The 15,298-nt window shown below is 35.9% G+C and overlaps 1 protein-coding gene across 7 annotated transcripts in view; it reads left to right on the top strand.

Moving 5' to 3' along the window:
- Positions 1 to 6,752, top strand: part of PPP2R5E (protein phosphatase 2 regulatory subunit B'epsilon) — a 184,125-nt gene extending 177,373 nt beyond the window's left edge. For all 7 annotated transcript variants that reach the window (XM_017895354.1, XM_017895355.1, XM_017895353.1 and 4 more), the window contains one exon: positions 2,004 to 6,752. In XM_017895354.1, the coding sequence (XP_017750843.1) occupies positions 2,004 to 2,103 (100 nt within the window). In that variant the 3' untranslated portion in view covers positions 2,104 to 6,752. The remainder of the gene's footprint in view (positions 1 to 2,003) is intronic.
- The last annotated feature ends 8,546 nt before the right edge of the window (positions 6,753 to 15,298 follow it).

Raw genomic sequence — 15,298 nt, 5'->3', positions numbered from 1 at the left:
AAATTTATATTGTACAGATTTGTATTTGAGATAGCTGAAACTAATTATGGTAAACAAGGCCTAAGTTATGAAAATATTACCTATTAAATGATATTAATTACCATATGGCTTTAGTAAGCCATAAGCATGTATTGTAGAGAGTTCCACTGATTTGTGCTCCCATATGGCCTCAAACATTTCTGGTTAATACCAGACTATTATGGTATTATAATTCAACATTTCCTCAAGTCTCTGGTGGAATAAGAATATAAAATTACTTAGGTTTTTCTAGAGTTTTTTGGGAGTTGGAGGGGATGAAGGGTAATCTCTATTGCTCTGTTAATTAAAAGTTATTAATATAACTTTTAAGAAACATTGGTTATAATGTTTTAAAAAATGAGGCATTGGAATTACATATAAATTTCACTCAACCCATGTGGATTTCCCTTAGTAGAAATTGTACTGTGGCTGAAGTTTTAATCCTTGCTGCATGAGGTAGTGCATGGATTATATCACCATGTCTGAGATCGTGGAGCCCCCATTTTCAGGAATTATCTGAATTCCTGGATTTATGAATGTTAATCTGGGTCTGCCTTTTTTGTTTGTTTGTTTGTTTTTGTTTTTTTTTGTTTTGTTTGAGATGGAGTTTTGCCCTGTCATCCAGGCTGGTGTGCAGTGGCGTGATCTTGGCTCACTGCAAGCTCCTCCTGCCAGGTTCACGCCGTTCTTCTGCCTCAGCCTCCCGAGTAGCTGGGACTACAGGCGCCCGCCACCATGCCCGGCTAATTTTTTTGTATTTTTAGTAGAGACAGGGTTTCACCGTGTTAGCCAGGATGGTCTCAATCTCCTGACCTCGTGATCTACCCGCCTCGGCCACCCAAAGTGTTGGGATTACAGGCGTGAGCCACCATGCCAGGCCTTTTTTTTTTTTTTTTGGAGATGGAGTCTCGCTCTGTCACCCAGGCTGGAGTGCAGTGGTGCTATCTCAGCTCGCTGTAACCTCCGCTTCCTGGATTCAAGCGATTCTCCTGCCTCAGCCTCCCGAGTAGCTGAGACTAAAAGCACACGCCACAATGCCCAGCTAATTTTTGTATTTTTAGTAGAGACGGGGTCTCACCATTGCTGGCTAGGCTAGTCTCGAAATTCTGACCTCGTGATCCACCTGCCTCGGCCTCCCAAAGTGTTAGGATTACAGGCATGAGCCACTGTGCCCAGCCTGGGTCTGCTTTTTATTGGTCCACTGCAACATGGATAAACCAGAGACAGTGCAGTGAATTATTTTTAATAAATGTGAATGCATTTAACTTACAATATAGTCTTACATTCCTGTATCATGTACTTCCTACTTGGTTGATGTTAAAAAATCATTTTTTTGTAAAAATGTGGTAATTTTAAAATATCCTTGGCGAAATAAAGTTTGTCGAACCTGGCAGGAGGAGCTTGCAGTGAGCCAAGATCACGCCACTGCACACCAGCCTGGATGACAGGGCAAAACTCCATCTCAAACAAAACAAAAAAAAAAACAAAAACAAACAAACAAAAATTGATATTGAACCCAATTTGAAGGCTTGATGCATTAAAATTTAATACATAATAATATCAGCCAAGTTCTTTTCAGATCATTAAAAGTGAAATCACAAGTTTTCAGTTTCTTCTAAACTGCTGAAGAATTTAAATGTACATGACGTAGGAAAAATAGATACGAATAAAGGAGCAGATATATTTTCTTGACCTACTATATTCTCTGTATCAGTGTCATCTCCAGCATCCTTTTTGATAAACTATTTGGAGATAAAGAAGAATTAAGATTTTTACTAAGCTGCAAGTGAAAATCACTAATATGCCCTTAATTTTACAATAACTGATGCATAAAAGTCATTCCCATTTTGTTTTAGTAGTTTTAAAGTTGATTTTCTGAATTAAGCTAAGTATAAAGGGGTGTCAAGGTGAAATTGTAAAATATTCATTGTTGCATAATCTCATTAAACCTCAGCTGTTTACATTGTATTGTATTTCTTCCTCAGTGAGAAAAAGAAAGAAAAGGAGCGCGAAGAATTGTGGAAAAAATTGGAGGATCTGGAGTTAAAGAGAGGTCTTAGACGTGATGGAATAATTCCAACTTAACAAAAACAATGACAACAACATTACTAACCTGTGGAGTCACACATTTATGTAGTAGAAGATGGAGCAACAGTTTTCTGTATTGTGCAACTTTACAGTAGATTTCACATTTGTTTCATTATTACAACAGCACTGTATATACCTGTCTCTAAGTAAAGGAAAATACAAAATAAGGACTTCAATCCAAAGTTTGGACAGTAGATGGACTTCTCAGAACTTTGCAAACATAATCATTGTTCTAACCCTCTTTTAAAAAAAAAATCGGTCTTCAAAGATCTGTTGATGAAATTGCTATGTCAAAATTCCATTATCGGGAGTTCCTTATTTATCACTAGCAGAGAGTATGATACAATTTTCAAATGTGAACAATCTTAAATTTAGCTTGTCTTTCTGCTAAGCTGTTAAATGTATTTATAGTAAAGGAAGAAAAAAAGACTGTCATTTCCTTATAAGTTTGTATAACATCCTCCTCTGGATAACTTGACTGTAATTTGACATCTTTTTCTTTTGCACAAGATCCTGAGTTGAATGTCCATGTGGAATGGGGTCATGAATTATAAAAGTCCCTGATAAAAGTTCTGTTTACTGGGGTGAACATCTTTCCAGTAAGCAGGTAGTCCTGGTACTCCTTCAGTTTTAAAATTAGGAGTTAAAAGAGAAGAGGTGATAAACATAGTAGGGAAGGGAATATTGGATTCATGCATCAGTTTATGGTGAATCCAAATCAATGTCTTGAATCCTTTGAAAACAGGCACTGGGACATCACAGACTTCAGTACCTGACCAGTATTAGTTGCATATATCATTGAACACACATACCAGAGATGTTTTAGAAATGCGAGAAAAACATCCTTTTGGACCATTTGAAATAAGAAAGACAAACACTAAACAATACAACCATGAAATTGATCGCCAGGATTGCAAATCTAATTGGGAAAAGAGTTGAGCAAACAGCTTGGACTGTTTGGAGTTGTTGCCTTACTTTTTAATATGTATTTATAAAGTATTCCAGCAAAAGAGGATGTAGCCTCTGGGAAAAAACAAACATGTTACAGTGTTTTTTGTAGATTCTCGTTCTATATCTCATCACAGCGCCAGCCCTGTTTTTAGCCGGAAAGGATTCAGGATAAACATTATTATGCATTCTGAATTGGATGCATATTCCTAACTACTGTATTTGTTACCAAAAGTGGTTCTACAAATGCTACTGAAAAAAAATCTGGAAATACCTAATGTCCTGAGTATTAATAATAAAGTTTAAAAATGCTTTTATATCAAAGGTGCATCGTGACCAAATTGTTTAAGAAAAAAAAACAAACAAAATCTAGGGCTGTATTATATATATATATATCTTATTGGCTCTCTGCTTTGTATTTAAATGAAGAGTCTTACATCTTGGGTAGGTAAACTGCTGATAAAACTTGTGTACAGTGTGTACTTACCTAATGCAGTTGAATTATTATGTACTGAAAGATACGTGTTTGGGGGTTTATTTCCAGGATGCTTTTGCTTGTTATGGACATGGCAGCAGTGAGTTGGTAATCCTAAACCATCACTTCCAGCAGTATTCATGGAATAGAGCTGATTCTGTGTTCATGTGTTGAATTGTGATAGTAGCAAACATGAACATTTGAACTATTGTTGCTCTTAATAGAAATACAATATAAATATGGGCTTGTATATTTTCTTCCGTACATTTAAATATAAAGTAGAATATGCAGTTTTATTATTTTCAAGAGAAAGGAAGAAAAACTGCTGACCTTTCTCCCCCATAAAGTTTTTCAGGATGATCAGGTCACAGTGTGTATGTAAGAGTCAGCTAATTATGGATATTGTCATCTGGGTAACTTTGTAAAAAAAACAAAAACAAAATTGGCATTGTTAATTCCAAAAAAAACCCCCCAAAACCAGCAAGTTAAAAAAAAAAAAAAAAAGTCCATAGGCAACACCAGGCACAACATGGTTTAATGAATTATAGTTTTTTTTGTTGTTGTTTGTTTTTTTTTTTTAAAAAAGAAATTATGGGGATTCTCACTGTAAGTTGGGGCAGAGGCTGCCAAAGACCAAGAACAACTGACTTTAAAAATTGGCTGGAACAAAGTGATAAAAAAATAAATTTTTAAACAAATCTTCCTCCTTTTATTTTAGCCCTTTAGTTTCAACTTTGCATTATATTTATTTTGATAGTATAAACTTTTGTTTGCCATTAATTCATCTTTTTAGGTAGAAGACATTAAAATCACAGGTTTATGAAGAATCTCTGCCCATTGGAATGAAATGCAGTCACTTGAAATGAGAAAGGCCAGGATCCTTTTTTGCACCTTACCCTGTCTTCAAGAGGAAAGGTGAACACTTACAGCTCTCCTCCTTGATGTCAATTTTGTATGTTGATCATTCCAAACTGAGAAGAATAAAATTTTAGACATATTTAGAGAATCAATTAAGCTATATGTCTAAAATTCATAGGGCAACTTCTGAGAAGAAACACTGTCTTTTTCTTTTTTAATGGAAAGTGACAATGTGACATAGTCACGTTGTGTGCGGTGACGCAGAGTAATTGAGGTAATCTGACTGTTGCACTATGTGACATATTTCAGGATGTACTTGCTGCATTTGCAGCAGCCCTCTCTCTCCGTCCCTTCCCACAATTCTGCTGTTGCTGCAACTTGAGTTAATTGTGACAAATGCATCTTTGTGTTATATTTTGTTTGCTTCATAATTTCCAGAACTATATATAAATATATTTTTAAAATAGCAAATATTGTAGTTAGCGAGTGATGATCACTCCAACCTTATCCTTACCATATTGGTTTCAGGGATAGGATTAAGAGTGTCTTTGGAAGAGAAAAATACAAACAACCCTGTGGTTTAGAATGATGCTGAGGCCTTAGGCTGTGGGCCTAGAACAACTATGTGAGTGAATTCACCCATCTCATACTTTGAATCAAGCATGCATTCCTTTTTCTCATTGTGCAAGTATCCCCAGTTGTTTTCCTTCAGTGTTGAGTTTTTGTCCTTTTAAATTTTATTGTATTTTGCTCTCCCTAACATTTGACTGTTTTTTATAAAAGAAAAGAAAAAATAATTAAAAAAAAATAAATAATACCCTTGATGCCGCTGGATACTCACAAGCAGGGTTATGCTCCTTTATCTTAGGCTTGTTTGCCTAAATGAAAGGGTTTAATTTATTTTGTACCTCCTATGCGTGGGATAGTCCAGGGTGCAGAGCCAGGACTCGCTTGTAATTGCACCTGCTATACTTAAACGTGTAGCCCTAGGCTCAATCACACTATGGAAAGAAACAAAAAAAGTATATTTAGAGCTTTAAAAGCTTTTTTATTTTTTTGTGGGGATGAGGGTGGGATGGGAAAGGGATGTATGGATGTTACTGGCATTTTTAAGTGTTTTAGAGTTTTTTGGGGTTTGGGGTGGTTTTTTCCCCTTGTTTTCCTTTTTTCCTTTTAATTGGATGCACTGACCTGGCCCAGGAAATGAAGAGATTCTCTTTTGATGCTATTACCAATGTTATCATAAAGTGACAGTCACCTGTAACAAAAAGGTGGCACCAGACATGATCACTGATGTTTTATTTGCACATCAATATTTTTATTTTGTATTCTGGCTCAGCTGCTTCTCTGAGTGGAGTTAAGGAATGAGCCACAAAGGATTTTTGTAGTAGGTATATTGGCATTGCATTTTATATTCCTCTATATTTAATTTTTAAAATCTAAAAGAGGGATTGTGCATCTTGAGAGAAAGTTGAGGAAATTGTGATCTAGCGGAATGTTAATTTGTGCTGCTTCTTGTGCACGATAGCAGCAGTAGTATCTCTTGGAAATAAACATCCCATATTATGATGTCTATGAATATAGGTTTCCTTTTCTTCCTTCCCTCCCTCCTTCCCCCACCTTTCTCTTTTTTTTCTCTCTCAGCCTCTCTTTTCCTCCCTCCCTCTTCCCTTCCTCTTTCTTTACTTTTTTTGAAATCACTTATTGTAAATAAGTTGTAATCCAAACCTCATGTATCAATGGGGAACTTTCAAATATAAATATTACCAATGCATTTTCTGGTTGTTGTCTGATTTTTGATTGAAATATAATGAGAATGACATGTCTGTTGCTTTTGGTTTGAGGACTTCACTGTAGCTTCATAAATCTTTTGGTATTTTAGTATTTCATTGTTTTAGCAGGAGAGGGCAGCAAAAGTTCATTTTCCCTGTTAGTAATGCTGTGGTTCATGATCGGTTTTAAATTTAGCTGTGTGTGTGTTTTTTTAAACAGCATCTCTTTGTGAGTAGAGGTAAAATGAAACATTTTGATATGAAAAGTTGCATATGAAAATTATAGACTGGTTCAACCAGACATTGAAGACTTCTGATCCACATCAAACGTAAAATGCCACAAAACAATCTTCCACCTCTGGCTAAAACATGCTACTTCCTTTTCAAACACCATAAAATACAAGCTGAGTCTTAAACACTTGGAATTTAAAATGTTTTTCTTTGGAAATGATTTGCTTTCTTCAGAGTGGTAACAGAAACAAAAACGAAGGTGCTCCCCAAAAAGAAATGTAACCTTCCCCTCTCACAGATGTGTGAGAGGTTCTGTACTGTGGGTGCATCATAATAAAGAAGCAGTGAAGAGTTTTCAGGTGCCTGACTGTTTTTGTTTGTTTCTGAACTCCGTGGCCTTTTGAACCATACAAATACTAGATTTGATTAACTTAGCTTTGAGGCAGTGGGGTTGGTATGTTCAGGCTTTCATTTTGAGAAGTCAGTTTATGATTATGAGTATGTAATATTGGGAAATGGTCCAGTATCTATTGCTGTATAACATACTACTCCAAAAGTAGCAGCTTAGAACAACAATTTATTCTCATCACAAATCTATAGTTTGGGAAGGACTTAGCGAGAACATCTTGTCTCTGATCCTCGAGTGTCAACCAGGGTGTCACAGGTGGGGCAGGAATCTTCACTTCCAACATGACTCACTTACATGTTTGACAAGTTAGTGCTGACAGTTGGCTTGGAGTTCAGCCAGAGGTCTCAGTTCCTCCTCACAGTACTTTCTTCTTGGGCTTCCTCACAGCATGGCAGCTGGGTTCTAGGAGGCAGGAAGTGAAAACTGCCTCTTCTATGAGGCCTGGGCTCAGAAACTATCATGACATCACCTCCATCATATTCTATTGATCAGGTGGTCACAGAGCCTGCTCAGATTCAAGTGGAGGGGGCACAGTCCTCACTGTGAATCAATGAGAAGTGTTTTCAGTAATTTGCAGTTATCTGTAAGCTACCATAGGATAGTTTTTTTTTTTAAGTAAAGTATTTGATTTAGGTGTGATCTACTCCCTTAGCTAATTAAATTACATCAAATTTGGAACCATGTGGAATTAACCAATTTATATTTCATATTAAAATTAATCTGGGTTTGGAAAGGAAAAGCCCTTGTGTCAGCAGTTTTGTATTTCAAAGCATAACCACTTGCTGCACCTGAAGATCAACCTCCTGGTAAGTTAGAAGAAACTTGTACAAAAAATTTTAGGGTTCAAGAGAGTTAAGAGATGATTTTAAGAAAATATCTAATTCTTTGCATAATGTTGCTTCCTGTCTATAAATATTTACAAGAATGGAGGCAAAATGTACAATAAAGATACAGATTTTTGTATTAGTAGTATGTCTATTAGTAATGTTTCTATTAGATTAAGTTTACATTATGCTTTTAAATTTTTTTAAGGGAGACCAAAGTATGTGATAGTTAAAGGGGAATTAGTTTGACTTTTTTTTAAATGATAGTATTGCTTTTTTATTATTAGGCACGTACTTTTTGTGGACCACTGGAAACATGAGTAGATAAACATTTTTTGCCTCTCAGCCAAGTGAGAGAACCTCTGGATAGATTCTTAATTTTATTATTAAAAAAAATCAATGAGATTATTAGCCTCATTAAACACATGGGGAAATTGAGACTCACAAATTAAATAATGGGTCCAAATGTACATGATTGATTCGTCTATGATGCATGTTCATACACATTCTCAGAAAGGCAGAATTATTTGCTTTTATGATTGTTTTTTGTGACCTAAGAAACCATTCTTCCCCCATTTTCCTATCCCAGGCCAAAAAACATTCTCTTATGTTTTTCTGTAAGAGCTTTATAATTTTAGCTTTTATATCGAGGTCTGTGATTCATCTTGGATTATTTTCTTATGTGTAGGTTGTAAAATAGGAATCTAGATGCAGTTTTTCCATGTGGATTCTCAGTTATTGTGGGGCCAGTTGTTGAAAAGTCTCCCAAAGAACGGCTTTCTTGTCAAAAAGCTACCTTAAAAGTGTGTATCTAAGTCTGGGTTCTCTTTTCTGTTCTGATGGTTGATATTTTTATCCTTATGCCAGAACCACACTGTCATGATTGCTGTAGCTTTATAATAGTCTTGAATCAAGTTGTCTTTCAGTTTTGTATTTTTCAAAATTGCTCTCAGTATTCTAAGTCCTTTGCATTTCTACATAAAATTTAGAAGCAGCATGTAAAAAAAAAAACCTGGGTGGGAGTATAATTGGGGTTACATGAGGGCTGTGCTTTCATGAATGGATTGATGCCGTTACTGGGAGACTGGGGGTGGGTTTGTTATTACAGGGAGTGGGTTCATTGTATTTAATAAAAGGGTGAGTTTGGTTCTCTCTCTCTCTTCTCCCTCTCTCTCTCTCCCTCCCTCCCTCCCTCTCCTCTCCTCTCCCTTTTACCTTCCCATCTTGCCTTCCATCTTGGGATGAAAAGCAGGAAGGACCTTGCCAGATGCCAGCACCTTGATATTGGACTTCCCAGCCTCCAGAACTGTGAGAAATAAATTTCTTTATAAGTTACCCAGTCTCTGGTATTCTGTTATAACAGCACAAAATGGACTAAGACATAATCCATAAACATGGTATTGCTCTTCATTTAGTCTTAATTAAATGTGTTGTTAGCCGTAGATTTTTCCTAGATGCCTTTTATCAGATTGAGGAGGTATCTTTTATTTCTAGTTTGCTGAGAGTTTTATCATGAAGAATGTTATTATGCTTTTTAAATATATTAAAATGATATTTTTTTTATTGTGCTTAATTGCATTAAATTTCTGGGATAAACTATCTGTAGGTTGTAAGATAGGAATATAGATCTCTCTCTGTATGTGTGTGTGTGTGTGTGTGTGTGTATCATTGAACTTAAATCTCTAAATTTATTATCTTTCATGATATTTGTGGTAAGTTTCTAGTCAAATATTTGAAAGAATTATTTTTCATATATTCTCTCTGCCCCATTCTTTCTATTGTCTTCTTCTGTGACACTAATTCTATATTAACTTTTTGGTATTGTACTATAGATCACAGAGGTACTGTTGATTACAAATTTTTTTTAATTGAGATGAAATTCACATAGTAAAAGTAGCCATTTTATAATGTATGATTTATTGGCATTTGATATATTCACAATACTGTGCAACCATCATTTCTATCTAGTTCAAAATATTTTCGTCCCCCTAAAAGGAAACACAGTACCTGTGAAGCAGTCACTTCCTATTCTTCCCTCAGCCCCTGGCAACCACTCATCTGCTCTCTGCCTTTATGGATTTACCTATTCTGGATATTTTGTATTAATAGAATCATATAATATGTGACCTTTTGTGTCTGACTTCTTTCACTTAGAATAATATTTTTGAGGTTCATTTATGTTGTAGCATGTATCAGTACTTCATTCTTTTTAATGGCTGAATAACCTGTCATATGGCTATACCACATCTCTTTATTCATTTATCAGTTTATGTGCATTTAGGTTATTTTTACTGTATGGCTCTTATAAATAGTGCTTCTAGGAACATTCATTTTAAGTTTTTGTTTGAATACCTATTTTAATTCTTTTGGCTATATTGGTAATTGTAGAATTGCTGTTTCACTTTTTGAGAAACTGTCAAACTTTTTCACAGCAGCTGCATTATTTTACATTCTTGCCAGCAGAGGGTTCTAATGGCTCCACATCCATGCCAGGACTCGTTTTCTTATTATTGTTGTTGTTGTCATCTTAGTGGGTGTGCCATGTTCTTTTTTAAAGAGTGTCTTTTTTTTTCAGTGTTCTTTAAATTGGATAACTTACTGGTTTATCTTTAAGTTCACTGGTTGTTTCCTGTCATCTTTATTTGCTGTTAAACCCATACAGTACTTTTTTTCTTTTAGATATTGCATTTTTTACCTTAGAATTTCTACTTGGTTCATTTTTATAGTTTCTCTTTCTCTGTTGAGTTTGCCTATCTCATCATTCACTGTATCTCTTAACATCACTGAGCATAATTAGAATATTTGTCATAAATTTCTTGTTTGCAAATTCCAACATCAGGGTCATCTCAGGATCTGTTTTTAAGTCTTTTTCTTGAGAATTTGTCACATTTTCCTGTTTTTTCATAGGTCAAGCGATTTTGGATCCTGTCCTGGTTATATTGAATATTATGTTATGGAAACTTTGTATTCTGTAATATTTCTCTGAAGAATTTTGATTATTTTGTTTTAGCAAACAATTAACTTGGAAGGACTCAAACTGCCACCTCCTCTGGGGCAGCAGCTGAAGCTCAAATCTCAGTTCAATTATTTTATCCTTCCCTGCAGTTTGTTCTGTGTATGCAAGGGCTGGGTTAGCCATAGATTTGGACTGAGTTATATGCAGGATTTGGTTTGCTCTTTTCTGAGTCTCTCTTTTGTAGGATATACTCTCACTCCCCGTGTCTATGGTTGCCCTGAACTCTCTCTGATTCTTCAGACCAGAAAGACAGTTTTTCTGTTGGTGTTCTACCTCACATAGTGTTGACTCTCAGCCTAAAACTCATAAACTTGGAAACCTTACCCAATATCATCCTTTTCTTCCTGAGTTGACTTCCCTCCAGAATATACTTTTCAGGGCTTTCTAGTTGCTTTCCTTCTTTTGTATTTTGCACTTTGTTCTTTGTATTTTGGCTAGATTTTATCATGTTTATCTGCAAGAGGAGGTTTAGTAGGATTTCAATCAGATATTCTGAAAGCAGATTTTCCCTCAAAGGTTATGTTATGGAGAACCATAACTTTTTCCCCTGACACATATCTATTCTGCATATCAGGCATCATGCTAAGTCAATATTATTATAGTTTCCCACATATCAGCCATTTACATATTACTGTCACGAATTTTGCCATAAACAGTTGACTCTTCAACAACATGGGCATTAGGGGCATTGACTCCCCTCACAGTTGAAAATCTTTTGACTTCCGAAGAGCTTAACTGCTAATAGCCTACTGACCAGAAGCTTTACCAGTAACATAAAAAGTTAGCTAACATATGTTGTGTATGTTTGCAAGTTTTGTATGTTATATGTATTATATACTGTATTCTTACAATAAAGTAAGCTATAGAAAAGAAAATGTTATTTAGAAAATCATAAGGAGAGTATGTTTACTGTTCACTAAGTGGAAATGGATTAGCATAAAGGCCTTCATCTTTGTCATCTTCACGTTGAGTAGGCTGAGGAGGAGGAGGAAGAGGAGGGATTGGTCTTGCTGTCTCAGGGGTGGCAGGGGCAGAAGTAAATCCATGTATAAGTGCTATTCAAACCCATGTTGTTCAGTGGTGATATGTACTGTGTTATACTTGTAACTTAGCTTATTTTAAAATGACTCATTTTAATTCAAATTTATTTGTTTTTTAAACTTTTATTTTAGATAATTTTGACTTAAGGAAGTGTTGAAAAATAGTACCAGGAATTCCTGAGTACCCTACTTACTCCTCAACTTCCCCTTGTGTTAACATCTTCTATAACCGTAGAACACTTATCCTTGGTACAATTATCTTAGATAAAGTACTATTAACTAAAATACAGAACTTATTCCAATTTCACCAGTCTTTGCTTTAATGCCCTTTTTGTCTTTCAGAATTCAGTCCAGACTCCACATTATATGTTATGTCTCCTTCGTCTTTTCCAATCTGTGACAGTTCCACAGTCTTTCCCTAAATTCCACAACTGATACTTTTGTACTTTTCCAGTGGATTTTCAGAAAGCCCCTCAATTTGGGTTTTTCTGATATTTTCTCATGATTAGATTGCAGTGAATACATTATTTGGAAAGGCATTTCAGAGATGATATGCCTCTTTTAGTGCGTGATATCAGGGGTACATGTTGTCAGTGTGTATTACTGGTGATGTTAACCTTGATCATTTGGCTATGTTTCTGTTTAGAAGGACTTTGCCCCATAAAATTACTATTTTTCTTTTTATAATTACTAAATACTTTGGAGGAAGTACTTAGAGACTATGTAAATGTCTATTTCTGCTCAAACTCTTGTCTGCTGATTTTTAGTACAGTGTTCTAATGGTAGTTTTCTATTTTCTCTCATTCCTAATAAATTTATGAATTGAAATTCCTCTGTAAGGAAGAGTAGTTGCTTCTTCTCCATTTATTTATTGCTTCACATATTTATATGTATGTGGACTCGTGGATTTAATTTTATCCTTTGGGTTATAATCCAGTACTCTTTTTTTTTTTTTTTTTTTTTTTTGAGACGGAGTCTCGCTCTGTCACCCAGGCTGGAGTGCAGTGGCCGGATCTCAGCTCACTGCAAGCTCTGCCTCCCGGGTTCACACCATTCTCCTGCCTCAGCCTCCCGAGCAGCTGGGACTACAGGCGCCCGCAACCTTGCCCAGCTAGTTTTTTGTATTTTTTAGTAGAGACGGGGTTTCACCGTGTTAGCCAGGATGGTCTCGATCTCCTGACCTCGTGATCCGCCCGTCTCGGCCTCCCAAAGTGCTGGGATTACAGGCTTGAGCCACCGCGCCTGGCCCAGTACTCATTATTTTAAGTTGTTCCATTGGAAGCTTTTGCAGGTTGGCTCCCATGACCTTTTGATATGTGCACCCCACTCCATACACACACCCATCTTTCTTAAAGCACTTTCTTTCTTTCTGGCACCACTACATGCTTCAGGCTTATTTTACATTTTTCCTGCCCTAGCCCCAGGAACAACCAGTTCTTTAGTGAATCTTGCCTTCTTTTATTAGAGAATGGTATTTAGAAACCAAGATCTGGATGCTAAATGTGTTCATTGCTACTGTTTCTAGCCCCTCCCAGAAATCCTAGAGATTTTTAGAATATAGATGTATGTACACTACTGCATATACACATCTGTATTTCCATATTTATCTGCATATATTTTTAAAAACATGAATACATTATTAAAACCTCCAGCTCTAATCCAGCACCACAGAGTTCATTCTAGCTTCTCCTTTTCCTTATTTGTAAAAACAGTGATAAAACTGGTAATGTCATCTGTAATATATTTACTTATTTGTTCAACTTTCATATACAAGTAAGGTAGTTTCAGAGTTCTTAACCAATACCTGTATAAGAAACAAATTTACCAACTGTAGTACAGCATCTGTATACAGTTCTTTTTGTCTTTAGCTTCACGGTATTCATTTAAAGCACTGCTTTCCACAGCAATTTAGGTCAACTCCTTTCTTCCCCATCCACTTCAGTGTGGTTATTATAATTAATTTGTAATAAAGTTAGTCATTTGTCATAGTCTTCTTTTTGTCTTTTCCTTCACATCTTGGTTGATTTAAAAAACATCAAATATAGCACAATTTATTTCTTTGTCTTATACAGTCCTATGGTTTGGACAAATGCATAGAACCTGGTATCTACCACCACAGTTCCATGTGGAAGAGTTCCATTGCCCCTCAAAACTTCCTCATGCTCCTCCTTTATAGACAGTTCCTCTTGTCAGCCCAAGTCATAGGAACCACTAATCTATTTTCCTCCCTATAGTTTTGCCTTTCCAGAGTGCCATATAAATGGGATCATACAATATGTAGCCATACAGATGGACCTATCTTATTTCACCTAGCAAAATGCATTTAAGATTCATCCATGTTGTGTGAATCAATAGTTTACTGCTTTATTGCTGAGTATGTTCCATTGTTTCTTTGTCTACTTGCCAGTTAAAGGACATCTGGGTTGTTTCCAATTTTTGGTAAATAATTTTGAATAAAGCTACTATAATCATTTGTGTGCAGGCATTTGATAACAAGTTTTCATTACTCTTTGGTATATACCTAGGATTACCCAGATTCAGATTTATAGGGTCCACTGGGTGGTCATAAAAATGGGTGAAAAAGACTCTCATCAAGGTACATACTTCTGTAATTTTCACAATATATGAAGAATAAAGAGTAGACAGATTTTAAAATCCCCAGTAGGGGAAAACATTTAGAGAATCAAGAATCAGAATGACGGATCTCCTCAAAAGTATCACTGGGTGAAAAAGACAATGGGACAATGCTTTTAAATTTTTAAGGAAAAGTGATTTTCAACCTAGACTTCCATATGCAGCCAATCAGTTGTGAGGGTTGAGGTTTTAGACATGCTGTATTCAGAAAATTTATATCTCATGCATTTTACTTAGGTTCAAAACTGCTTGAGGATGTACTCCAGCAAAACAAAGAGAATAAAACAAGAAGGCAGAGGACAGGATCCAGGAAACTCCTAGGAGGGCACCAATGGGAAATACAATAGTTATATAGCAGGCCTAGAAAGCAACCAGTGCAGATTGAAGCATGGGGATAAAACACTCTGCAAGCAACAAAAAAGGGGCAGGGGAAGGTTGAAGGAAGGGCTTTGTAGAAAAACTGATACAATAATTGGAAAGGATTAATGAAGTGTAAATGGCAGACAGGGTAAGAGAATAAGACAGCCAATTAGAGACTCTAGGGGAAAAAGCTTTGTAAGAGGAAAAGTAATCAGTATATTACTGGGCTGGAAGAGAGTATTTATAGTCATATTAGTCACAAACTTTGATTATTGATTTAATTAATAATGGTGCTATAGCTCTATTAGGGTGGGAGCGAAGAGGTATAGGTGGTACAAGAGAGCTGAATCCTTAATGTTTGTAGAGTTGCTAAAAGAAGAAAGAGCAGTATAAGCAAATTGGAAATGTGGAAGCAATTACTGACAGTTTAAGACGTTAAAATTAGTTAAAAGTGGTCAAAAAAGGAGAGAAGAGAGTGTTCATGCAGGAGGCATAACCATGTTTTACTGAAGTCTCAATGCCTGAAAAATGGGTCAAATAAATAGCCTGCATTCTTTTTTCAAAAGCTCAGCGTCACAAACCTGAGACAGACTCAGCAGATTGAGACAGGCCTATTGGTATAAAG

This window comes from Rhinopithecus bieti, unplaced genomic scaffold (assembly GCF_001698545.2).
Source record: "Rhinopithecus bieti isolate Rb0 unplaced genomic scaffold, ASM169854v2 scaffold_26226, whole genome shotgun sequence".
In the NCBI taxonomy this organism is placed as follows: domain Eukaryota; kingdom Metazoa; phylum Chordata; class Mammalia; order Primates; family Cercopithecidae; genus Rhinopithecus; species Rhinopithecus bieti.
Note: the sequence above shows the minus strand (reverse complement) of the source record. Positions and strands in the feature narration are given on the sequence as shown.